Source organism: Carcharhinus amblyrhynchos, chromosome 17, assembly GCF_965287045.1.
Source record: "Carcharhinus amblyrhynchos chromosome 17, sCarAmb.v2.hapA, whole genome shotgun sequence".
In the NCBI taxonomy this organism is placed as follows: Eukaryota; Metazoa; Chordata; class Chondrichthyes; order Carcharhiniformes; family Carcharhinidae; genus Carcharhinus; species Carcharhinus amblyrhynchos.
Window position 1 is genome coordinate 1,866,156 of NC_137340.1, and position 27,846 is coordinate 1,894,001.

The following is a 27,846-nucleotide window of genomic DNA, read 5'->3' on the forward strand; positions in this document are numbered from 1 at the left end:
CTCTCCCCATAACCCTTAATCCCCTCTCCTATCAAAAACCCATCAACCTGCATCTTAAAAATATTTAGCGAGGCAGCCTCCACCACTTCAACGGGCAGAGAATTCCAGAGATTCACCACCCTTTGAGTGAAGAAGTTCCTCCTCAACTCCGTTCTAAACCGCCCCCCCTTTATCCTGAGGCTGTGCCCCCTAGTCCTACTGTCCTTTCTGAGCAGGAAGAGTCTCTCCACCTCTATCCTATCCATCCCATTCAACATCTTATACGTCTCAATGAGATCTCCCCTCATTCTTCTAAACTCTAAACGAGTACAAGCCTAGTTTATTCAGCCTCTCCTCATAGCTCAACCCCCTCAACTCCAGAATCAGCCTAGTAAACCTCCTCTGCACTCCCTCCAAAGCCAAAATATCCTTGCGTAAGTGCAGCGACCAAAACTGCACACAGTACTCCAGCTGCGGCCTCACCAGTGCCCTATACAGCTGCAGCAAGACCTCCCTACTTTTATATTCAATCCCCCTCGCTATGAAGGCCAGCATCCCATTCGCCTTCCTGACCACCTGCTGCACCTGCAGGCTGGGTTTTTGCAACTCATGCACAAGGACCCCGAGGTCCCTCTGCACCGTCACATGCTGCAGCTTTTCGCCCCATAAGTAATAGTCCTTCCTACCATTATTCCTACCAAAGTGGACAACCTCGCACTTGCCAACATTAAATTCCATTTGCCAGTTCCTGGCCCATTCGCCCAGCCTATCTAGATCCCTCTGCAGACTCTCCACACCCTCTGCACAATTTGCTGTTCCACCAATCTTGGTGTCATCAGCAAATTTCGACACCCTACACTCGGTTCCCTCCTCCAGATCATCTATATAAATGGTAAATAGCTGAGGCCCCAGCACCGACCCCTGGGGCACTCCACTAGTCACCAACCGCCAATCCGAATAGCACCCATTAACCCCCACTCTCTGCCTCCTATTTGACAACCAATCCTCTATCCACGCTAACACCCTACCCCCAACTCCATGCCCCCTGACCTTCTGCAATAACCTCTTGTGAGGTACCTTGTCAAACGCCTTCTGAAAATCAAGAAAGACCACATCCACCGGCTCTCCTCTATCCACCGCCCTAGACACATCGTCATAGAACTCCAATAAATTTGTCAGACACGACTTCCCCTTAACGAAACCGTGCTGCGTCTGCTCTATCAAGCAATTCCCCTCAAGATGCCTCGCTATTTTCTCCTTAATGACAGATTCTAACATTTTACCTACAACAGACGTTAAACTAACCGGCCTATAATTCCCTGCCTTTTGCCTGTCACCCTTCTTAAACAACGGCGTAACATTAGCCGTTTTCCAATCTTCCGGCACTTCCCCGGAATCCAGCGACATCTGGAAAATAACCGTCATGTGTAGAGATGCCCTTCAGGGGATGAATTCTGCCACTCTGGACAGAATCCAAACAGACAGCCATGTTAACTCTGGTTGAAACAGCCCAGACACTCATTCATTGTGTAAAATCACACAAAGATCGAACAACGTGGACTGCAGCAGTTTCACAAGATGGATCATCACCTTCTCAAGGGCAACTACAAATCAGCAATAAATGCTGAATCATCTGTGATACTCACTTCCCATTGAAGTATTACAAAGGTAACATTGTGTAGGGAACACATTCCCCGCGTGGAACATTCCGGAGTCTGTGTGGGGAACACATCCTCCAGCGTGGAACATTCCGGAGTCTGGTGACTTGCCAAATGTTCTCTGCAAGGGTTTGGCCCGAGAACAGCACCTTTGTTGAAGGATTTGGAAAGGATTGCTAGCTGAGAAATGAGATTGAAGTTAAAGTAAATACAAGTTTGACCATTTCACATTCTCTTTATTGGGATTAGATTCAGGTTACAGTAATTCACTTCAAGACTGGACACTGTCGACTCATTCTGTAAATCTCAGGCCTGAAACAGTGACTTTCGAATCAGACCATCATTACTACATTACAAGTCAGTGCCCTGCATGAAGCTCAGGGAGACCGGGGAGGGGGCAGGGTTGCTGAAGTCTCATTCTTACATTGACGTTTCCAGTTGCTAATGATTTAATTCTTCGCGTCTCTCAAAGGTTTGATCTTTCTGACAGCTTCAGAGACCAAGCTGATGTTAACGGCATCACCAAACTCCTTCTCTCGATGTTCCAGAAGGACACCCTGTGAGACCACAACAGCAGCAACTCAGAACAAGGCCAGCAACGGCAGATAGTGAGGTTCCTCGCTCCTCACCCACAGTGACACCCCTTACCCATATGACATTCGTCACCCTCACCCACACCCCTCAGTCACACTTTTCACCCCTCACCCAAACCCCTCACCCACAGGCACACCCATCACCCAAACCCCTCACCCACAGGCACACCCATCACCCAAACCCCTCACCCACAGGCACACCCATCACCCAAACCCCTCACCCACAGGCACACTCCTCACCCACACCACAGGACTAACCTCCTTGCAGGCTTTTTGCTTGTGCTTTTGGGGGCAATTTAAACTGATTTGGCCAGGGGAGGGGACACAGACTGTTAGCAGAGTAAGGGCACAGCAACAGAGAGTAAATAACCAAGTCACAGAGGGGAGAGCAGCTGTATTAAGTTTCAAGGGAGTAAGGCGAGGTTGGACAGCCTCTACTTTCATGGCAGGAATACCGCAGATAAAACGGATGAGTTAAGGGCAATGGTTGACACGTGGAATTGTGATACAGCAGCTATCACAGAGACGTGGTTAAGGGAGGGGCAGGATTGGCAACTCAATATCCTGGGATATATCATCTTCAGGTGAGACAGAGGAGGGGGTAAAAGAGGAGAGGCATTGCGTTATTAATGAAGGAATCAGTTACTGAAGTAAGGAGAGACGATGGGGGTGATTCTCCCATTCCAACCCACTAATTTTTTGCTGGGTTTGGTCGGGAGATGCACGTGTGCCCGATTCATGGGATCTGCGCAGGGCAACCTCCGAAAAGCAGCTCGGTCAGGATCAGGCAGGAAGGCCAGCTAAGTCATTTTAATCTAGTTTAAATGTTATTTGCATATGATTCTCAGGCCCGGGACTGAACTCTCGAGGCTCGATAACATCTCCCAGCCCGCTACAATTTCACTCCAGCGGGGTTTACAGTAGCTTCCCACTTTCGGAGAACTAGAGGGAGACTCTGCTGGAATGAAGGGGGTAAATCGGGACACGCACCAAGAGGGTCGGCAGTGGGGGGTGGGCGGGGGGGCCTCGGCAATGGGCACCCTGGCAGTGCCAGCCTGTGCCCCCGGCACTGCCCAAGGGACAAAGTGCCCATGCCCAGGGGACACCTTGGCTTTGCCCACCAGGCATCGGACAGTGCCAAAGGGGCAAGGCTGAGGGGGTGGAGCCAAGGGGCGGGTTTAGGGGCGATTGGTGGCGATGGGGGTCTCCCGCTGTAACTCTGCCATTTGAAATCCAGTCGGGACTGGAGGGAGGGCCCAGCGATCAGGGTGGGTGGGAGGGTCTGCCTCCTGGAGGAGGGGTCTTCCCTCCAGGGGATGAGGGAAGGGGGGTGGTGGGGCTGGATTGTCACTGCTGCGGGGAGGGACTGGTGATCGGGGCATTGCGTGACAGGGGCGGGGGAAGGGGTTCGGGGCTGCGATCGGACCTCGATTAGACTATGAGGGATTTGGAGGGGCAGCAGAGCAGGGGTCCTGGGCTGGTTCGGGGCCACTGCGCATGTGCAGAGCTCTGGAACTGTTAGACTCTGGTGTAAATAGGGCCCACTCCCCAAGCTTTTAATGATATTGATGATTGTGGCCTCTGCAATGCGCAGAGTGTGGGAGATTCGAGTCTGAACTCCCACTGAAAAAACAACCAGGAATTACATCATTTTTCCTGCAGTTCAGCACTTACAATTTTTTTGGGGAGAATCACCCCCGATATCTTGGAGCGGGCATCAAATGAAGCTTTGTGACTGGAGTTTAGGAATAAAAAAAGAGGAGCAGCCACATTGCTAAGTGTAGACCCCCAGATAGTTAGCAGGAAATTGAGAAGCAAATATATGCTCAATCTGTGGGGGGCGAGGGGGTAGCACAGTGGGTTAGCACTGCTGCTTCACAGCTCCAGGGTCCCTGGTTCGATTCCCGGCTCGGGGTCACTGTCTGTGTGGAGTTTGCACATTCTCCTTGTGTCTGCGTGGGTTTCCTCTGGGTGCCCCGGTTTCCTCCCGCAGTCCAAAGATGTGCGGGTTAGGTTGATTGGCCATACTAAGAAATTGCCCCTTAGTGTCCAGGGATGTGTAGGTTAGAGGGATTAGTGGGTATAATATGTAGGGATATGGGGGTAGGGCCTGGGTGGGATTGTGTTCGGTGCAGACTGGATGGGCCAAAGGGCCTCTTTCTGCACTGTAGGGTTCTATGATTCAAAACAATAACAATAGGGTTATTATATTAGGTGATTTAAACTTTCCCATCGTTAACTGGGATAGACACAGCGTTAAGGACTTGGACAGAGTAGATTTCTTGAAATGTGTACAGAACTTTTTAGATGAATGTATGGAGAGTCCAACAAGGGAAGATGTGCTGGACCGAACTCTGGGGAATGAAGCCAGACGGATGGTTAAAGCGGTGATAGGGGAGCATTTTAGTGATAGTGATCACAACATGGTACAATTTAAGATAAAGACAAAATAATGCAGAAGCTGAAACAAAAATAGAAAATGCTAGAAAGTCTCAGCAAGTCTGAAAGTATCTGTGGAAAGAGAATATTGCTAATGTTTCGAGTCTAGATGACCCTGAGCTTTGACAAAAGGTCATCGAGACTCAAAACATTGGCTCCATTGTCTTTCCAAAGATACTACGGTATATTTAAGGTGACAAAGAAATAGATAAGATGCAGAAAAAAATTTGGATTGAAGGATAGAGGATTTTAGTATAATAAGGCAGGATCTGGCCAAGGTAGACTGGGAACAGCTACTAGTGGGGAAACTACAGAAGAACAATGGGAGGCATTCAAAAAGGAAATGGAGAGAGGACAAGTCCAACATATTCCCTGATGGGAAGGAGTGACAAGTCCAGAGAACCATGAATGACCAGAGATATTCAGGATACAATGAGAAGGAAAAGCAAGGTTTTTAGCAGGTACAAGGGGGGGCATTACTGAAATATAGAAATGAAAGGTGGAGTTTAAGAAAGCAATTAGAAATGCAAAGTGGGGTTATGAGACAGTTCTGGCTGGTACAAGTAGGGAAAATCCCAAGATATTCTAAAGGTATTTCAATGGGAAGAGTAGGGCCCATTAGGGACCAAGGGGATAATCTATGGGTGGAACCAGAGAACATCTGGTAGTGTGTTGAACAAATACTTCACATCCGTCTTCACCCAAGAGAATGAAGATGAAGGTTTGGAACTCAGGGAGAGACTGAGAGTTCCTTGAACAAATCTCCAGGTCGAGGTGAATTATGTTCTAGGCTGCTGTGGGAGGTAAGGCAGGAGATTGCAGGGGCTCTGAACTCAATTATTAATTTTCCTCTGGCTATGGGGGAGGATCATAGAATCGCCCTGCCTGCCGCAGTTGTAAATGTGCCTAGTTTGGGGGCATTTAAGAGATCCGTGGATAGGTTTATGGATGGAAAGGGATTGGTTTAGGTTAGAGGGTCATTGTTTTTTAACTGGTCGGCGCAACATTGTGGGCCGAAGGGCCTGTTCTGCGCTGTAATGTTCTATGTTCTATATTTGGCCCATCGAGCCTGCACCGACAACAATCCCACCCTATCCCCGTAACTCCACATATTTACCCTGCTATTTCCTCCCAAAACTAGGGTCAATTTCGCATGGCCAATCAACTTAACCTGCATATCTTTGGACCAGAGGAGTGGAGATCAGCTAACGTGGTTCTACTATTTAAGAAGGGTTGTAGAGATAATCCAGGAAACTATAGACCAGTCAGTCTCATGTCAGTGGTGGGGAAACTATTGGAGAAAATTCTGGAGGTGAGAATCTAACTCCACTTGGAGAGGCAAGACTTGATGAGGGACAGTCAGCATGGCTGTGTCAGAGGGCGGTCATGCCATCAAATTTGAATGAATTTTTGAGAAGGTGACCAAGTGGGTAGATGTGGGTAGTGCAGTTGATATAATTTTAATGCATTTCAGCAAAGCCTTTGACAAGGTCCCAAATGGGTGGCAAACGCACATGGGATACAGGTAATTTGATGAAAATTATTTGATAAGCCCGGATGCGGAGTCAACACAGCAAAGGACTCCAACAAGACCAAGATAGGCTGATATCCAGGAGAGTTCACAGCCTGGAAGGTCCACCTACATCAGATCAAGAACAACTAAATGACACAGCTATGTCCAAATCAGACCCAATCAAAATAAACGTATGGTTAAATGGACACTAGGTAAAGGTGTGGCTGCATCGGTGGCTGGAGAATCAGCGTTCCATCGCATTCACTCCGGCCTTCAACCCTAAACTTTAGTCAAAACTGAGACCTATACAGGAGAACCTCTGTGAAATGTGGGTACAACCGCTGGTTTGGTTACCAATGATTGCGATGGAGGGCTCAGGGCCAAGCCTAATGGGATGAAATTGGTGACGAGAGATCCACCTGGATTGGCTCAACATTTTTCCGCTAGAAAAGAGCTGCCTTAGTGAAGTTCTGCTGAAATACCCTGAAATTTCCAGTAAGGCCCAGTGACCAAAGGAGAACCAAAGCGATTTTGTATGCTGACTAGGAAGTGATTCCACGATATTGCAAAGCCCACCCAGCACCATTTGCTTTATGGGGAAAAGTTGAAACTGGAATCTGAAAACTGGAGCGTGAAGGGATCATCAAACCAGTCCAATCTGAGGAATGGGCAGCACCGGTTGTACCAGTTTTGAAGCCTGATGGATCAGTCTGCCCTTGGAGTTTAAACAAATGGTAAACCGTTTCTCAGAGCTGGACAAACACCTGATCCCTCGGATCGAGGACTTGTATTTGAAGTTGGCAGAAGGACTCTCATTCTCAAAACTTGATGTGACTCACACTTACTTACAATCACAGTTGAGTGAGAATTCCCAGTGATATTCAACAATTCATACTCATAAAGTCCTTTACCAATGCACTAAACTGCTATCTGGGGAACCATCAGCCTGCACAATCTTCCTGTAAATGTTGGAGAACATTTTACAAGGTCTACCTCAGGTTACTATCTACTTGGATGATGTCCTTATAACAGGGAAAAAAGAATAACAACCACTGAGAGAATCCTGAGGAAGTTCTAAGTCGATATTCCAAGGCAGACATATGCCAAGGAAGGGAGAAATGTGTATTCCAGATCTGGGCTACAGAGTAGACAAGTCTAGTCTGCACCCTTTGGAAGACAAGGTACAGACGATCAAAGATACCCCAGCTCCCACGTCCATCAGGGTGGAATTGGCACATTAGGTGGCCAAACGAAGATGAGTCCCCAGTTGCATATACTTCCAGGACCTTGGCTATCACGGAACGCAGGTATGTCCGCATTGAAAAAGAAAGTTGGCGATGGTGTTTGGGCTTAAGAAATTCCACCAGTACCTGTATGGGTGAAAATGAGACATTATCACAGACACTACAAGGCACTCTTGGGACTGCTAAAGGAAGACGAGGCAATCCTGCCCATAGCATCAGCCTGAATCCAGCAGTGGGCTGATGACAATACATTTTTTGGAAATTCCCAGTGGCAACAAGTAATATTTGGCTATGGGCGCAAAAGGACACAGTCCCCGTGAAAATTAAACAGCTGGTGCTGATGGGGGAAACAAAAAGGCCATTCAGCCCACATTCTACCAATACTGTAACCAGAGAGAACATCTGCCTGTGGGAGATAGCAGATTCCTACTGGACTCCAGAGTTATCATCCTGAGTCATGTTACCATCCCATCCTGGCCGAACTTCACCATAGTTCCCCAGGAGTGAGAAGAGTGAAGATGCTCGCAAGGAGCTTTATCTGGTGATCAGAATTGGATTGGGACATAGTCACGCTGGTGGGTCACTTCCTCGAAACCCTTGGCAATTGTTGGGAAGGCCATGGACTTGGCTACACATCAACAATGCAGGTCCGTTCATGGGTTCAATGTTCCTGGTAATGATAGATGTACACAGGGTGAACTCATGACGCACAAGAACGGCAGCAGAAAATCTTCACACATCGTTCACGACACACGGGATCCCGGAGATGCTGGTTTCCAATAATGGATCGTCCTTCACCAGCCAGGAATTTGCTTCTTTTATGAAGGTGAGCAGAATTCAACACATTTGGATGTTGCCATCATCTAATGGCCTGGCAGAAAGACAGTCCAAACAGTAAAAGCAGGTTTAAAGGAATAGCCACAGCCTCCTTGGACACAAAACCCTCCAGACTCCTCTTCAATTACAGGACGAGCTCTCTTGTAACTACTGGAATAACCCCAGCCCAGAGGCAGACAACTCCACATCAGGCTGATCCTCCTGAACCTGGGGGGGGTGTGTGGGGAACCCACATTAACATCAGTTGGAAGAAATACATAAAGTTGGGCGATAAAGTGTCATTAAATAACCATGGAAATAGCCCCACATGGTTACAGGGCACAGCTGACTCTAAAACAGTATCGGCTTCCTACAAAGTCTGAGTGGAAGATACCATCCTACGAAAACACCTCGACATTTAAAGCCATTCAGCCTCAGGCTCTGCCGGAACAATCTACATCCAGCACATTGGGAGTCTCGGAAGAATTTCCGGGATCTGCCGGCTCCCACTCTCCATCTCTGGTCGTTGGAATCCCACAGTCCGAAATGCACTCGGTGGACGGAGCTATTTCCACTCCCTCGCTGCCCGATGAAGACACTGAACCTGTGCGTTGATGCCACACACAAAAGATGCAAGCTCTGGTCCACCACACCTCGCCTGCTTCCAACACACAGCTGGGGAACACGGAACCGGTGTTGAAAAGCTACAACAGGCTCGCAAGGTGATCGACTCACCGTGGGACCTGGAAGGGGAAGGGATATAATGATTGTAACGAGGTTCACGAGGTGGACCTGTGAGAATACCAGCTCCTTGTTTGAGGCAGTTACTGCTGTCCAATCCAGGAGCCCTGCAGAGGTATAATAATGTGGAGTGTTCAGGTCACTGGTACTCAGGGTATCTGCTCTCCATTGGGAAGTACCTGTCTGAGCATTACTAACTATTGTAGATAAATCTGGGTTGGGTGAAGGGACACTGGGAAATGATCCATTGACTATACAGGCTATTGGGGTGGAGGCAGGGACAAGGGAAACCCTATTATGGTCCTAGAAGGAGGAGAATGGATGAGACCAAAAGTGCGTCAATTAAGGACCCTGTCATGTTGCTGATGGAATCCTCGATTGAATAAAAGAAAGACCTATCACCAACAAAGAGTCTTCCAAGAAGCAGAGAAATGTACTCAAGATAACTATCGGAATCTGCAGCTTTGCAGTGCATATTATTTGATAGCCTTTCCCCTACAGTGCAGACCAAGATCCCCAGGAAGGGAAGGGAAGAAGTGGACCTGGTAAATTGTGGAAGGTTTAAATTGGGACAAAAAAGTCAATGAAAGATTTCCATTGAGAGTGAAAGCAGGCAATGACCCCGATAAAGTATCAACATGGGCAGCACGGTAGCACAGTGGTTAGCACTGCTGCTTCACCACTCCAGGGTCCTGGGTTCGATTCTCAGCTTGGGTCACTGTCTGCGTGGAGTTTGCGCATTCTCCTCGTGTCTGCGTGGGTTTCCTCCAGGTACCCCGGTTTCCTCACACAGTCCAAAGATGAGGTTAGGTTGATTGGCCATGCTAAGAAATTGCCCCTTAGTGTCCAGGGAAGCGGAGGTTAGAGGGATGTAGGGATATGGGGGTAGGGCCTGGGTGGGATTGTGTTCGGTGCAGACTCGATGGGCTGAAGGGCCTCTTTCTGCACTGTAGGGTTCTATGGTTCTATGAACATACCAGAAAAAGAGGTGAGGGAGGCAAGCGACAGAATGACTGAAAGAACGAACCTTTCACAAATCCAAAAAAATGACAGCATAACTAGAAGGTCATGTGTGTTCCCATATCAACACCTTTTCCTGGGAGGAAGCGTGTGGAGTTGAAGGAGAAGTTCTTCATTGTGAGTAGAAGCTCAGGCAGGTGTAGGGGTGGAGTGATGGTGGAAAGAGACTGCAGGAAGGAGCGGAGAGCTCTCAAACTATCCTGATGGAGGTCCAGAGATCAGGTATCCACAGGGAACAGGAGACAGTTAGGACCAGGAAACACTTGGAAGGACAGAGGGCATCGCAAGATTCCCAAATGTAAGTGGGAAAAGACTCAACTGAGGTAGAAAAAGAATTTAAAAAAGGAAGAAATAGTTGAGAGGGGCGGGTTGAGTCCAATACAACAATCTGGTTTGACAGATTGCATTCTTTACCTGCTCTCCAGCTCCCAAAACAAAGACTCCTCCCAGAATGAATCCTTCTCCGTCTGTGTTCCCACTGAATCCCTTCCGCCAAGCTCGCCAGAAATTCCTCAGGACGCCAAAGCGCAGCATTCCAGACAAACCCATGGTGCGCTGTATTGGCCCATAAAAACGTTTCTAAAAACAGAGATTCACACAGCGAGATAGAAACCGGTTCCAAAATTATCACTGGCACATTACTCAACAATTCATTCATGTTTGCAAAGACCGACATAGAAGCAATCAATTCTTATCCCAAAGCTGATCCTCACATGCAACACCCCCCACCACTACACACACACACACACACACACACACACACACACACACACACACACACACACACACACACACACACACACACACACACACAAACCGACACCCTCCCCTCTTGAAGTCTATAGTTTGTAAGGTTTTTATTCTGTAGAGTACAATGAGCAAAGGGAGTTTGGTAAGTATGGGAGTTAGGTGAAGAGGGGGAGGGAGCTGTGTTTTTATTTTTTGGGAAGAAGAGATTAGCTAAGGAACAATACAAATAAGTGAAGTCAGGGTCATTATAACCAATTAATAGAAGTAAACAAAGGAGTGTAAAGGAGTAAAGTTAGTGTAAAGGATGTAAGTTGATAGCATTCTTATACAAGCAGAATCTTTTGGTATAAAAGGGAATAATTAAGGGTGGTCACAGCAGGAGAGCTCACACCCATGCTGTGTGGAAAATCACGGAGAATTCAGTTGTTCCTGCTGATCACGTGTGCAGGAAGTGTGTCCAACTAAAACTACAGGAGAGGGAGACTTCACTGAACAGCATCTACAATACTGAGCAAGTCATGGGGAGCACCAGGCTGGTCACATCATAGGTGAAGACTGGACAAGCAGGGAGGGCATGGGTGACCACTAAGCAGAGTAGGATAAGGGTAGATAATGCAGGAGTTCCCTGTGGCCATCTCTGTTTGTAACAGCTCCACTGTTTTGGATGCTGTTGGTGTAGAACATAGAACATAGAACATAGAACATTACAGCGCAGAACAGGCCCTTCGGCCCACGATGTTGCGCCGACCAGTTACAGAAACAATGGCCCACTAGCCTATACCAATCCCTTTTCGTCCATAAACCTATCCAGAGATCTCTTAAACGCCCCCAAACTAGACGCATTTACAACTGCAGCAGGCAGGGCATTCCAATCCCTCACCACCCGCTGGGTAAAGAACCTACCCCTGACATCCGTCCTGTAGCTACCCCCCCTTAATTTAAAGCCATGCCCCCTCGTGCTAGCTTTCTCCATCCGAGGAAAAAGGCTATCACTATCCACCCTATCTAAACCTCTAATCATCTTATATGTTTCAATAAGATCCCCTCTTAGCCGCCTTCTTTCCAACGAAAACAACCCTAAATCCCTCAGTCTCTCCTCATAGGACCTCCCCACCATACCAGGCAACATCCTAGTAAACCTCCTCTGCACCCTCTCCAACGCCTCCACATCCTTCTTGTAATGCGGGGACCAGAACTGCACACAGTACTCCAAGTGCGGCCGCACTAGAGTAGTGTACAGTTGCAACATTACACTGCGACTCCTAAATTCAATCCCCCTACCAATAAACGCCAAGACACCGTACGCCTTCTTAACAACCTTATCTACTTGATTCCCAACTTTCAGGGATCTATGTACACACACACCTAGATCCCTCTGTTCATCCACACTATTCAAAGTCCTCCCGTTAGCCCTATACTCGACACATCTGTTGCTCCTACCAAAGTGAATTACCTCACACTTCTCCGCATTAAATTCCATCCGCCACCTCTCGGCCCAGCTCTGCAACCTATCTAAGTCTCCCTGCAGACTATGACACCCTTCCTCACAATCTACCACACCTCCGACTTTGGTGTCATCAGCAAACTTACTAATCCACCCAACTATACCCTCATCCAGATCATTAATAAAAATTACAAACAACAGTGGCCCCAAAACAGATCCCTGAGGCACACCACTCGTAACTGTACTCCATGATGAATATTTACCATCCACCACCACCCTCTGTCTCCTATCTGATAGCCAATTCCTGATCCAACTTCCTAGATTACCCACAATCCCATACATCTGCATTTTCTGCAGAAGCCTACCATGGTGAACCTTATCGTGCAGGGGAAAGCAGCAGCACCATGCTGCACAAGGGAGGAGGAATGTCAGGGCTGTAACACAGGAATCTCTATGGTTGTACAAGAGACTCCAGGATGGTATGTTGCCTCCCTGGTGCCAGAGTCAGGGATGTCAATGAATTGCTGCAGGGAATTCTGAAGGAGAAGGGCCAAACAGACAGAGGTTGTGCTACATATTGGTACCAACAATATAGGTGGGAAAAGGGGTGAGTCCTGCCAGCAGAATTGAGGGAGCTAGGAAGTAGATTAAAAATCAGGATGTGGAGGTAGTAACCTCTGAATTACTTCCGGTGTCACATGCTGGGACAATGGGAACAGTATACTTGCAGGGAGACTGGGAGGGTTTAAAAAATTAATTGGGGGTGGGTGGGGGATGTGGAAGGATCCTGAGAGGAGGTTCAACAGGAGCAGGAGCACAACCAATATTAGAAGAGACAGCAAGTGAGTCAGAAGGCAGAGAATTACAGCCAGTTAAGGCAGAAGGAAGTCTGGCAAGATTGGCTGTTATTTATTTTAATACTAGGAGTCTAATGGTAAATGAGTTGGGGTATGATGTCATTGCTGTCAAGAGAGGGGCATAATTGGCAGCTCAATATTCCAGGATATAGGATTTTAATCGGGACAAGAGGGAGGTAAAGAGCAGTAATGTCATGATCTTGATCAGGGAATCAGTTCCAGCAGTAAGTACAGAGGAGATTGACCAGGATGGTGCCTGGGCTGGAGAGTTTTAGTTATGAAGAGAAATTAGATAGGCAGTTTCTTCTCCTTGGAGCAGAGGAGACTGAGGGGAGACATAATGATGTATAAAATTATGATGGGCGTAGACAGAATAGGCAGGGAAAAACCATTTCCCTTGGTGGAGGGACCAGTGACTAGGGAGCATGGATTTAAGGTCAGGGGCAGGAGGTTTAGAGGGGATTTGAGGGAAAGTGTTTTCACTCTAAGGATAGTTGGAGTCTGGAACTTGCTGTCTGAAAGGGTGGTGGAGGCAGAATCCCTCATACCATTTATGTAGTATTTAGATGGGCGTTTGTGATACCAAGGCAAACCAAATGGGCCAAGCGCTGGAAAGCAGGATTAGAATAGTTAGGGGGTTATTTCTGAATGGAACAAACGTGATGAGCCAAAGGAACTTTCTCTGTGCTGAATATCTCTACAATTCCACACGCATCAACCCCCTCCCACCCTCCTCACACACACATCAACCCCCTCCCACCCTCCTCACACACGCATCAACCCCCTCCCACCCTCCTCACACACGCATCAACCCCCTCCCACCCTCCTCACACACGCATCAACCCCCTCCCACCCTCCTCACACACGCATCAACCCCCTCCCACCCTCCTCACACACACATCAACCCCCTCCCACCCTCCTCACACACACATCAACCCCCTCCCACCCTCCTCACACACGCATCAACCCCCCTCCCACCCTCCTCACACACGCATCAACCCCCCTCCCACCCTCCTCACACACGCATCAACCCCCCTCCCACCCTCCTCACACACGCATCAACCCCCCTCCCACCCTCCTCACACACTCATCAACCCCCTCCTCACACACGCATCAACCCCCTCCCACCCTCCTCACACACACATCAACCCTCTCCCACCCTCCTCACACACGCATCAACCCTCTCCCACCCTCCTCACACACACATCAACCCCCTCCCACCCTCCTCACACACACATCAACCCCCCTCCCACCCTCCTCACACACGCATCAACCCCCTCCCACCCTCCTCACACACGCATCAACCCCCTCCCACCCTCCTCACACACGCATCAACCCCCTCCCACCCTCCTCACACACACATCAACCCCCTCCCACCCTCCTCACACACACATCAACCCCCTCCCACCCTCCTCACACACGCATCAACCCCCTCCTCACACACGCATCAACCCCCTCCCACCCTCCTCACACACACATCAACCCCCTCCCACCCTCCTCACACACGCATCAACCCCCTCCTCACACACACATCAACCCCCTCCCACCCTCCTCACACACGCATCAACCCCCCTCCCACCCTCCTCACACACGCACCAACCCCCCCCACCCTCCTCACACACGCATCAACCCCCCTCCCACCCTCCTCACACACGCATCAACCCCCCTCCCACCCTCCTCACACACGCATCAACCCCCTCCTCACACACGCATCAACCCCCCCTCCCACCCTCCTCACACACACATCAACCCCCTCCCACCCTCCTCACACACGCATCAACCCCCTCCCACCCTCCTCACACACACATCAACCCCCTCCCACCCTCCTCACACACACATCAACCCCCTCCCACCCTCCTCACACACGCATCAACCCCCCTCCCACCCTCCTCACACACGCATCAACCCCCCTCCCACCCTCCTCACACACGCATCAACCCCCCTCCCACCCTCCTCACACACGCATCAACCCCCCTCCCACCCTCCTCACACACTCATCAACCCCCTCCTCACACACGCATCAACCCCCTCCCACCCTCCTCACACACACATCAACCCTCTCCCACCCTCCTCACACACGCATCAACCCTCTCCCACCCTCCTCACACACACATCAACCCCCTCCCACCCTCCTCACACACACATCAACCCCCCTCCCACCCTCCTCACACACGCATCAACCCCCCTCCCACCCTCCTCACACACGCATCAACCCTCTCCCACCCTCCTCACACACACATCAACCCCCTCCCACCCTCCTCACACACACATCAACCCCCCTCCCACCCTCCTCACACACACATCAACCCCCTCCCACCCTCCTCACACACGCATCAACCCCCTCCCACCCCTCCACACAAACACACGTCAACCCCCCTCTCCCCACACACAAGTCAACCTCCTCCCCCAGACACACATAACCCTCTCCCACCACCCCCCCCCCCACACACACACACACACACACACACACAAACATTAACCACCCTCCCCCCATCACACGCACGTCAGCCCTCTTCCCTCATACACACATCATCCTCCTCCCCCCACCCCTACACACACATCAACCCCCCCACTCCCCCCATCGCACATGCGTGCATCTGACGAGTGTGGAATAAATCACACTGACACTCACACTCACATTCTAAGACCCGGTACTTACCTCAACATCTAGAAAGATCTCTCCTTTGAAGAAAGGTTGAAAGTTCTGTATTTCATCATTGATATTTTCTTTGACGACTGCATAAAGCGGGACCCCTAACTCATCGAGCTGGGCTTTCAGAGAGGAGATCTCTGCAGCCTCCTACAGTCAGCAGAAAGAAGAAAAGTCAAACTAACCTCTTGTTTCTGACAGTGATTAACTCTACGAGGAAGGCTGGGAATCAGAGTCACTGATCAAAGATGAGCCACGAGCCTGATCTTGGTGCTGCTGTTTGCTAATCGTTGTGTAGCTCAGAGATAAACATCCCCCAATTCATATGAAGCAAGCAGCGCTTAAAGCTGGCCTGAGACGGAGCTGCACTCTGGCTGCGGGAGGAATGGTTTCAGTAAAATCTCTGACAGGGAGTCAGCTGGGTGGAGGAACAGGGAGGGAGAGAGATCTACAAGCATTTCCTTTGCAGCACTGGATCTAGTGCAGGAGGAGGAGAAGGCTCTCCCTTACGTCAGAGAGCCAGCAGACAGGTACTGGGACCATGTAGCTGATACAGTCAATGCCAGCACCGTGAAGATCTCCAATCTCCAGAGCAGCCCAGCCAAATCCCAGCAATCAGTAAAAACTCACAGGTCACATTCCTAGCTTCACTTCATCCTCACAGACACCTGGAACTGCTGAAGTTTCACTGCCATGACAGCACATCAGCTAAACACATTAACACACTCACTGACACTCTGCCCTCTCTCTCTCTTGCTGGACAAGGTGATCCGTAATTACAGACAGGGACATATAACCCGCAGTAGGGTCAGGCATAGCTTGCCACTCCACAGATTTCTGCCCCTGCTACAGAACATGAATGGCTCTGATCAAAGTCACAAATGACATCCTGTGTGACTGTGACAAAGGGGAACTTTCTCTCCTCGTCCCTCTCAAATTGTCTGCAGCTTCTGACGCAGTGACCACACCATCCTCCTCCAGTGCCTCTCCGCTGCCATCCAGCTGGGAGGGACTGCTCTCACCCACCTCCATTCTCATCCACCTAATGATAGCCACAAAATCATTTACAATGGCTTCTCTTTCTGTTCCTGTACCCTTAACTCTGGTGCACCCAACAATCTATTCTTGACCCTCTCCTATTTCCCATCTACGTGCAGTGACATCATCTGTAAGTACAGTGTTAGTTTTCACACTCACTCTAAGAATACCCGATTAACCCATCCCTCCAACCCCCCCCCCCACCTCTCTCGATTCCTCCACTGTTGCTATAAGAACATGAGAACTAGGAGCAGAAGTTGGTAATCCAGCCCCTGGAGCTTGCTCACTATTCAATACGACCATAGCTGACTTCATCTTGGCCTCAACTCCATTTCCTGCCCAATCTCCATCACCCTTTAACCCATTATTAATGAAAAATGTGTTTCTCTCCTCCTTACATTTACTCACTATCCTTGCATCCACCGCACTCTCAGACAGTGAGTTCCACAGACTAACAGCCCTTTGAAGGAAGTTGTTTCTCCTCATCATTATTTTAAATCTATATTATCAGGTTGCTTATATCCAACAGCCAGGACTGAATGAGCAGAAATGTCCTCCAGTTAATTGTTAGTAAGAATAACACGATTGCTTTTGGTCCCACCATAAAACTCTGTTCCCTGTCTACTGAACTCTATCTGTCTCTGTGGAGACTGACTGAGATACAGCCAGGCTCCATCACTACATACTTGTTCCCCTGTAGCACCTCCCAATTCAAGTTCTACCTCAGTTCCTCTGATGCTGAGACCTCATCGCACATTTGTTAGCTGGAAATTTGATCAATAAAATGGTCTCCTGAACAGCCCCCCTCCCATACTCTGCATGAGCTTCAGATTTTAGAATCCCTGAAGTGCAGAAAGAGGCCATTCGGCCCATTGAGCCTGCACCGGCCACAATCCCACCCAGGCCCTACCCCCATAACCCCATCCATTTACCCCAGCTGGTTCCCCTGACACTTGGGGAAATTTAGCACAGCCAATCCACCTAACCCGCACATCTTTGGACTGTGGGAAGAAACCACAGCACCCAGAGGAAACCCACACAGACATGGGGAGAACATGCAAACTCTACACAGCCAGTGACCCAACTCATCTAAACTCTGCTCACATACCCTAACTCACATTAAGTCTCGTTCACCCATCACCCCTATGTCTCCTGACCTACACTTGTTCCTCTAATTTGAAAATTCTCACCCATGTTTTCAAATCCCTCTCCTACTGGCTCCTCCATATCTCCTCCAGCCCGTGACAACTTCCATTTGTACAGCACCTTTCACATGCAAAAATGTCCCAAAGCACAATGCAGGAATGTAATCAGGGGAAGGGGTCCTCACAGAAACACCTCTGTTTGGAGAATGAACCAATTATAAATCTGACAATATTCAGCATGAACTTTGCTCTAAAACAAACGTTTATCCCAGTACCTCTCGACACAGGAATCATCCGGGTCTCCTCACTGCCATGATGACGGCTCCATTCTGACTCCACAGCTCCCCAGCCTTAAATGTCCTTTCCTCTAGAGAAGAAAAGTGAGTTTAAATCAGTTTAAATCACTGAACAGTAGGGACTGTATAGGAAGATGTTGCAGTAAATATGTATGTGTCAAATTATCCCAGAATATTCAACTTTAGTCACTTTGCAACCATGTCTCTGTAAAGGCTATCATATTATACCCATTTATTTCGCTTTGCGCTTTTAATCATTCATCTTTGAACCCTAGACTATTCAAGCTTTCCTCAGCTGCAATTTTCAAACACTGGCAACATTCTCATAAACCCCTGCCCTCACTCAGAACAATTATATCCTTCCTGTAATGTTGATGGGGGGGTTAGTATAAAATTCTTAGCATGAGGCCCTTCCTTTTAGTTTCACTATAACAAGGGAACTACATTAAGGTAATTATAAAGTGCCTTATATACTGTGAGAATTCACAATGTGCCTAGAACAAAATATGCAAAGGTATTATAAATCCCACAGCCACAGATTAACCAAGTATTATAAGGTTAAACTGTATTTCCAATATATATGTTTTGTGCACCTTGGCCAACTCTGTTCTGAATGCAGCATGATGGGGAACAGTGGTAGACAGGTCAGATTCTTTTAATACAATGGAGCACAGAAAGGCAGCTTCTGGTTTCTGTTTTTGGATAAGCGAAAGCAAGTTTAATAGGGCTCATTAAGTAAGGGAGTGGAATTGTTCATGGATAGCCAGCTGGAGAAGTCTCTCAAGCTGATAAGGAGAGGCCAGATTCGGGCAGAGAATGAGTCCTTTTGCCAATAAGATACGCAGCTGTAGCAATGGCCTCAGTTACTGGAATTGACGTGTGTTGGGTTTTGCAGGTAACGGGGGAGGAACCTACAAGGGCAATGAGCTAATGATCCCCAATTCCTGTTGACAGGTGGTACATTAGTGGCTAAGATAACAATGTTTAGTATTGTGATTGGCATCTCTGGTTTGATTGACAAGGCTGGGTGCGATATTAAAATGTTCAGAGTGATATAACAATTTTACAATTGTGAAATTAGCTCAGAGAGGACAGTCAATCCTCACTGACTGTATTTTTCACCTGATGCTTGCATTAGCAAATAAATTCCTTTTCATTCTTTAACTATATACAGTCTTGGTTGAATTAAGTCAACTAAATACAGGGCACCCCAGGAGGACACCTCAGAAAATTCCTCCTACAATTTGGCGCTGTGAGCACGGGTACTCACCGGCAACCTGAGGCGAGATGTGTTCCTGAAAGGTGGTTGAGTACATTCTTTAAAAACTAAATAATTAGGGGATTGTGTGTCTGGCAGCTGGAAGCAGTAAGTTGAGTATGTTGGGCTGGGAAGAGGTTTGAAAGCAGTGTGTATGTAAAGAGCCCACGCTTAACGTAGCGGGGCTGGGGACAGACAGTTGGATCTCCTATGGAGTGGAGTGCAAAGACATGTGGGTAGAAGAGGCATTTGCAGAGAAGCTACGCTTAAACATAGTGAGGCGAGGGACCTACGCAGTGGAACGAAAAGCCACGTAGCTAGAAAAGCGTCAGAGGGCTAGACCGTGTTTACAGACTGTGGCTGGCTCTGATGCAAGGAACTCACAGGGAGAGGTTCCAGAGGTAGGGAAGGGACAAGGCCATGTGAGAGAACCGCAGGGAGAGGACTACAGGTCTCATGTGAGAGACTTGTGAGAGAGAGAGAGAGAGATAGGGTTAAATTGGTTGTTCTGAAGCATCACAGACCACAGAGGGGAACAAAGGATTGAAAGAAACAAACAGGCACAGGGAGAGAGAGGATGTAACTGTGCGATCCATGGTCATGTTCATGAATAGGAGTCCGGTAGAGATTTGAGCTCTGCCATGTTGAGAAAGGAAAGTCAATTTCAAGACGGCGTTACATTACGTCTGAAAAATTGTAAGGAGAGTTAACCATTTCAGCACACAGCCATTTGATTTTGTATCTGCCTGTGTTGATTATGGAGGCAGAGTTGTAGAAATAATTAAACATGCAAATTTTGAGCTTCTGCTGGAGAGTAAGTATGAAAGTATTAATTTAGTAGAGATATTTAAAAGTGATTATGATAAATCTTATTTTGGATTAATCTGGATCAGGCCTTTTGTTAAATTCAAAAATGTGTTCTTGATAGAACTGACAATGGAAAGGTAAACATAGAACATAGAACATTCCAGCGCAGTACAGGCCCTTCGGCCCTCGATGTTGCGCCGACCAGTGGAACCAATCCAATGACCCTCTAACCTAAACTATTCCAATGTTATCCATATGCCTATCCACTGACCATTTGAACGCCCTTAAAGTTGGCGAGTCCACAACTGCTGCAGGCAGGGCATTCCACACCCTTACTACCCTCTGAGTAAAGAACCTACCTCTGACATCCACCCTATAATTACCACCCCTCAATTTAAAGCTATGTCCCCTCGTGTTAGCCGTCTCCATCCAAGGTAAAAGGCTCTCACGATCCACCCTATCCAATCCTTTGATCATCTTGTATGCCTCAATCAAGTCACCTCGTAACCTTCTTCTCTCCAATGAAAATAACCTCAAGTCCCTCAGCCTTTCCTCATAAGACCTTCCCACCATACCAGACAACATCCTGGTAAACCTCCTCTGCACCCTTTCCAATGCCTCCACATCCTTCTTATAATGCGGCGACCAGAACTGTACGCAATACTCCAAGTGCGGCCGCACCAGAATTTTGTACAGTTGCAACATGACCTCACGGCTCTGAAATTCAATCCCTCTACCAATAACAGCTAACACACCGTATGCCTTCTTAACAACCTTATCAACCTGGGTGCCAACTTTCAGGGATCTATGCACATGTACCCCAAGATCTCTCTGCTCATCCACACTACTAAGACTCCTTCCATTAGCCCTATATTCTGTACTCCTGTTAGTCTTACCAAAGTGAATCACCTCACACTTTTCTGCATTAAACTCTATTTGCCACCTCTCAGCCCAGCTCTGCAGCTTATCTATGTCCCTCTGCAAACTGTAACATCCATCCTCACTGTCTACAACTCCTCCGACTTTGGTGTCGTCAGCAAATTTACTAACCCATCCTTCTACATCTAGGTCATTTATAAAAATGACAAACAGCAGTGGCCCCAAAACAGATCCCTGAGGTACACCACTTGTAACTGAACTCCAGGTTGAATATTTCCCATCAACCACCACCCTCTGTCTTCTATCAGCTAGCCAATTCCTGATCCAAACTGCTAAATCACCCTCAATCCCATAGTAAATGAAAAGAATTATTCTGGAGTGTTTGAAGTGATGATGTCAATGTGAGAAACCTTACTCCAGCCCTGTTGAAACAAGCAGAGAATTAACCCACTCTATCCCAGACAGGATGGATCTTTGTGTTATCAGACTTGCAGTAGTTTAAGACATAAAATCAAAAATCTAACAGAAGAGGAGCGAACGTTTAGTGGGGAGTTACATGAGGTCCCTAAATTAGTCTCCCCTCAATCTGGTTTCCAATGTGGAGTGCCATAAGCGTAGACAAGGGTCATGGGTGGAAGAGGGAACTCACAACATTAAAGTGGCAGCGCGGGCTCGTTGGGCCGAAGGGCCTGTTTCCCGTGCTGTGTTGTTCTCTGAGGTAGAACGGGAGTGTGTGTTTAATGATGGGAACTATTATACTGACACACTGCATTCCAGTTGAATGTGTGACATGGATATGCAAAGTTGTGAATCAACCTCAAAACTGAGCACAAAGCACACTCTGTTGTAAATTTTGAATATGGGAAGGTTGAAAACAGTATTAGATGCCAAATGGGCTAAAAGGGAGCACCCGCCTATAACACGGAATTGACAGATTAATATAACTAGAGATGAGGGAAATAATTCAGTGTAATCATTGAGAAAAGAAAGTGAACAGAGTAATTAAAGATACGTTATAGAAGAGCTGATAGTAAACAGAGGACAGAATTATAAAGATGGGATTCATTGACTATAAGATAAAAAATAAGATTAAAAAACAATCAAAATAAGTTACTGCCTGGGATCAAGTGGAAAGGTTTGACTTCTGTTTCAAAGATGTTATTTGGTTATAGAATTTGAGAAAAAGAGAGAGATTCTGGAGGACTGGGGGAAGGTTATTTGTGTACAAAGGCTTTTCACTGGAAAAGGACTAAGACAAGTATTGAAGACTTTTTAACTATTGTAGGAATTTTGTGAAAGATTATCTTGAGAGGTAAAGCTCTTACAGGACTTGATAAAGAGAGGAAGGGCTAATCAGGAGAAGATAGTGTGGGGAGATGCAGAAGTACAGGCTTTTTCACATTTGGAGGAGGCTTTGGTGACAGCGCCAGGATTGGTCACCAAACCATTCCCCGTTTTCTGTGAGGAAAATGATGGAATACAGGCAGCCGTATTGCTCAGCAGTGTGGAGACAGATTGAAACTGATGGGGTGTTACTCCACAGCTAGACTCAGTTGCCAGAGGGATGTATCGATGTGTGAGGGCACTCGTTTATGCCTTGTGGGCAGTCAGTGTGTCACAGCCCCTCATTTTGATGGGGAAAATAATCCTCCATAGCTTCCATACTCAACAATTTACTCCAGGCAGCCAGCGTTCCTTTAGGGACAGCAGTAAGACAAGTTCAAGCTCACCGGAAAATTGAGGATAAAGTGCAGGAAGGAAATGATTTTTGCAGCAAAGGCCTAGTGGAACAGGATTGGGATTGGACACAGATGGTAGGGTTAGCAGCAGTAGCAATTAAAGATAATTGGGGCAGCATGGTAGCACAGTGGTTAGCACTGCTGCTTCACAGCTCCAGGGTCCTGGGTTTGATTCCTGGCTTGGGTCACTGTCTGTATGGAGTTTGCACATTCTCCTCGTGTCTGTGTGGGTTTCCTCCGGGTACTCCGGCTTCCTCCCACAGTCCAAAGATGTGCGGGTTAGGTTGATTGGCCGTGCTAAGAAATTGCCCCTTAGTGTCCAGAGATGTGTAGGTTAGAGGGATTAGTGTAGGGATATGGGGGTAGGGCCTGGGTGGGATTGTGTTCAGTGCAGACTCGATGGGCCAAAGGGCCTCCTTCTGCACTGTAGGGTTCTATAATTCTATGATAACCCAGATATCGATGTAAAACAAGTGCAGGAACAAGCAGATGAAGAGAAAAGGGAGCAATGGAAGATAGAGGATGATAAGGTCATGATGGAATATGGAGGAGCGAAGGGAAAATAATAATTCAATGATTGAAGTCATAACAATGTGACAATAATAAATCAAATCTCCAATATAGTCACCCATTGCTACTTCATCCACTTGCATCCAATCATTGGGCTTATTAAGGGCTGGATAAAAAAAGTTCTCTTGAATTTAGTTCACGAATTTTGTGCCTTTCACACTGTCTGCATCCCAATTGATATCAGGGTAGTTGAAGTCCTCAACAATAACTGCTCTAGTGTTTTTGGACTCAGAAATTTGCTTATATATTTGTTCTTCTAACTCCCTTTCACTATTTGGGAGCCTCTGGAACATTCCAGCAGTGTGGTTTGCCCCGTTTTTTCCTGAGCTTAATCCACAGGGCTTCATTTAATGACTAAGTTCAAACTGTTTTTTTAACCATGCTATACGCCCACCATTTGTTTAATCTTATTACAAAACCGGATGGGATGTACCCCAGGTTACTGAGAGAGGCCAGGGAAGAGATTGCAGAGCCCCTGGCGATGATCTTTGCGTCGTCGATGGAGATGGGAGAGGTTCCAGAGGATTGTGGATGTGGTTCCTATTTTCAAGAAAGGGAACAGGGATAGCCCGGGAAATTACCGACCGGTGAGTCTGACCTCAGTGGTTGGTAAGTTGATGGAGAGGATTCTGAGGGACAAGATTTATGAACATTTAGAGAAGTTTAGTATGATCAACAGTAGTCAGCACAGCTTTGTCAAGGGCAGGTCATGCCTTACGAGCCTGGTTGAGTTCTTTGAAAATGTGACTGAACACATTGACGAAGGAAGAGCAGTGGATGTGGTTTATATGGACTTCAGCAAGGCATTCCATAAGGTCCCACATACAAGACTTCTTGAGAAGGTGAGAGGGCATGGGATCCAAGGGGCTGTTGCCTTGTGGATCCAGAACTGGCTTGCCTGCAGAAGGCAGAGAGTGGTTGTGGATGGGTCTTTTTCTGCATGGAGTTTGGTCACCAGTGGAGTGCCCCAGGGATCTCTTCTAGGACCCTTGCTGTTTGTCATTTTCATAAATGACCTGGATGAGGAAGTGGAGGGATGGGTTAGTAAGTTCGCCGACAATACGAAGGTTGGTGGTGTTGTGGATAGTCTGGAGGGATGTCAGAAGTTGCAGCGTGACATAGATAGGATGCAAGACTGGGCGGAGAAGTGGCAGATGGACTTCAACCCGCATAAATGTGTAGTGGTCCATTTTGGCAGGTCAAGTGGGATGAAGAAATATAATATCAAGGGTAAGACCCTTAGCAGTGTAGAGGATCAGAAGGATCTTGGGGTCCGGGACTCTTAAATTGGTCTCACAGGTAGGGGATGTGGTTAAGAAGGCGTATGGTGTACTGGCCTTCATTAATCAAGGGATTGAGTTTAGGAGTCGGGAGATAATGTTGCAACTTTATAAGACCCTTGTCAGACCCCACTTGGAGTGTTGTGCTCAGTTCAGGTCACCTCATTACAGGAAGGCTATGGAAGCTATTGAAAGGGTGCAGAGGAGATTTACAAGGATGTTGCCTGGATTGGGAGGCATGCCTTATGAGGATAGGTTGAGGGAGCTGGGTCTTTTCTCCCTGGAGAGACGAAGGATGAGGTGACCTGATAGAGGTGTATAAGATGTTGAGAGGTATAGATCAAGTGGATTCTCAGAGGCTTTTTCCCAGAGCTGAAATGGTCACTACGAGAGGACACAGGTTTAAGGTGCTGGGGAGCAGGTACAGAGGAGATGTCAGGGGTAAGTTTTTCACTCAGAGGGTGGTGAGTGAGTGGAATTGGCTGCCATCGGTGGTGGTGGAGGCAAATTCACTGGGGTCTTTTAAGAAACTTCTGGGTGAGTACATGGGACTTAATAGGATTGAGTGTTATAGGTAAGCCTAGTAGGTAGGGATATAATCAGTGCAACTTGTGGGCCGAAGGGCCTGTTTGTGCTGTAGTTTTTCTATGTTCTATGTTGTGTACTGCATGTTTTTTAAAGAACCTTTAATTTTGACTTTTTTAACCATTTTCCCTGTTTTGATTCCACTTGCTGGTGCGCTCTCATGTTTTTACGCTCTGTCCTTTCCTCTCAGACATAGGTTATCATTTCCCTGCACTAATTGCCTCGTCCTTCTCTAACTTTCCAAATTCCCTCTCAGGTGAATCTGAATGGATTCTCATGTCTAAAAGATTGAATAGATCATTTCTGGGCAAATAACTAGGGTCACATTGAGGGGGAATGTCTGAGGATGTTAGTTCTATGATTTGGTAAAGTGCCTCATATGAGACTACTAGCTAAACTTGAAACATTGGGAATTGAAGGTAAATTACTGAGCTGTTAGAGAACAGGCCAATCGGCAGGAGATGGAGGGTTGGGATACGGGCAGGTATTCTAATTGCTAGGATGTGACAAATAAAACCTGAGCTTTTAAAAAATGGACACAGATCACTAGCTGAATTGCTGCAGGGTGATTCGCTATGAGATAATGGCAGCCCACCCTGTTACCAGCATTTAGAAACTAATTGCCATCTCTTGACGAAAAATTGGTGATTTTGCCAAAAGGCAGCTTGGGAACAAAACCCCGCACCGGCAGGGTTTGGAACTGGTTTTACAAAATGTGAACCTAGTAGGTAAAGCCCCCATGAGGAGAAGGTCATGCCCAGGCAGTACATGCAGTGCCAGGGGGCTTCTCTGGGAGCTCCATGGGGTTGAGTCTCCACATACATGGGGGGTGGGGGGGGGTGTTCTTCGATATTTACAGAAATCAGGATGCCATTTTTCTGAAGAGCTGACGTTGACGGGTCTTTTAGAGACTGCCCTTTCACTGTGGTCGTGTGGGATATTCCTCCAGCACGTGTTTTGTCTAGGTGCTGGACTGTATGGAGAGAGAAGCCAGCTGTGCAGCCAGGGAGCTGCAGATTGGTTTTCTTGCCTGGTCCAGTACTTAGTAGAAAAAAGGGAAAATTCCTCCCAGTGGCACATAATGACCATCTCATCAAGAGACTTCCTGTGGAATGCCCGGATGATTTTGTGGACTCCATTTGGAATATGTAAAATGGGTTAAAAGCTGCCGCAGGTTGTCTGTCAGTGTGTGTTCTGTGAGAATAAGGGCTGGAAGTTTGACACGGAAATAAAAGCCAGCAAGCACACACTCACACAAAGAGCCATTTGCCGGTACATTCTCAATTTCTCTTTCTGACAGTCAGCAATGATCACAGCTGAAAAGAGAAGTGGAAAGCTTCTCCATCAAATTACAGAACTTTACTGGAACCTCAAAACTATTTGCTTATGGAAGTCAACAAGAACAGAAAGACCTGCATTTATATAGTGAGAGAATGACCAGCTGGTCTGCTTTATGTGAAGCAGTTGAGGTTAGCTTGTCGAATGTTTTTAAGGCAGATAGATTTTTGAACAGTAAAGGAATGAAGGGTTATGGTAAGCGGGCGGGTAAGTGGAGCTGAGTTCACAAAAGGATCAACCATGATCTTATTGGCTCGAGGGGCCAAATGGCCTACTCCTGCTCCTAGTTCTTAATAAGTACTGATGAGGACAGTATGACTGACTCGCCTGCACTTCTGCAAGGAATACCATGAGATCTTCAATATCCACCTAGGAGTCTAGATTTAACACCTCATGCAAAAGAAAGCACCTCAGGAATAGCAGCACTCCCTCTGTACTGCACTTGAGTGCAAGTCTGGCTCTGAAAGTTGGAGAGGTGGTTTAAATCCACAACCTCTAAACCAGATATTTAGTGTGTCACAAAATAAATAGTGAGTGCTGTCCTTCTTTGTTCAATGTTAAACTTGCCTTGGTTCAAGGTTTTCAGCTGGGCCCCTGATAGATGTGTTATTGATACAGACTCAGTGTTGGACAGCAGTAGATCAGTATTTGCCAGTAACACGCTGGTGATAGCAGCTCCCAGTGCGCCAAGGCCCAGTGTCCAGACACCCATGTTGAAATTTTCACCGTCTACAAACACAGAACACAAGACTGATGAGTAACCACAACAGGCTGAGAACAACTGCAAGCAACTCACATACAAGCATCCATAGAGTTACTATGTCCCTTGGACATCAGACAGAGTTCACTCAACAACATAACACCTCCCTCTGCCTCCGCCCCCTCCATCCATATCCCTCTGCCCACATTCCCTCCATCCATCTCCCACTGCTATCCTCTCCTGCCACCTGTCCTCTCTCTGCGTTTCTCTTTTTCGCAGTCTCACTCTCGGGTGGTCTCTGTCATGAGTTATTCTCTCCCTTTTTCTGAGATTCTTTCTTCTAGCTTTTTGGGCCTCTCTCTCTCTCTGTCCCAGTCTCTCTCTCTCACTCTCTCTCTCTGTCCCAGTCTCTCACTCGCTCTCTCTCTCTCTGTCCCAGTCTCTCTCTCTCTCTCTCTGTCCCAGTCTCTCTCTCTCTCGCTCTCTCTCTCTGTCCCAGTCTCTCTC

At 47.5% G+C, this 27,846-nt stretch overlaps 1 protein-coding gene across 1 annotated transcript in view; it reads right to left on the reverse strand.

Moving 5' to 3' along the window:
• Window positions 1-1,852: 1,852 nt before the first annotated feature.
• The window catches only part of LOC145354160 (peroxiredoxin-like 2A), a 32,188-nt gene continuing 6,194 nt past the window's right edge, over window positions 1,853-27,846 (reverse strand). Inside the window, exons 2-6 of the mRNA XM_080205235.1 lie at window positions 27,207-27,368; window positions 18,163-18,254; window positions 15,714-15,854; window positions 10,418-10,582; window positions 1,853-2,194 (exon numbers count right to left, since the gene is read on the reverse strand). Coding sequence (XP_080061361.1) covers window positions 2,087-2,194; window positions 10,418-10,582; window positions 15,714-15,854; window positions 18,163-18,254; window positions 27,207-27,351 — 651 coding nt within the window. The 5' untranslated portion in view covers window positions 27,352-27,368 and the 3' untranslated portion in view covers window positions 1,853-2,086. The remainder of the gene's footprint in view (window positions 2,195-10,417; window positions 10,583-15,713; window positions 15,855-18,162; window positions 18,255-27,206; window positions 27,369-27,846) is intronic.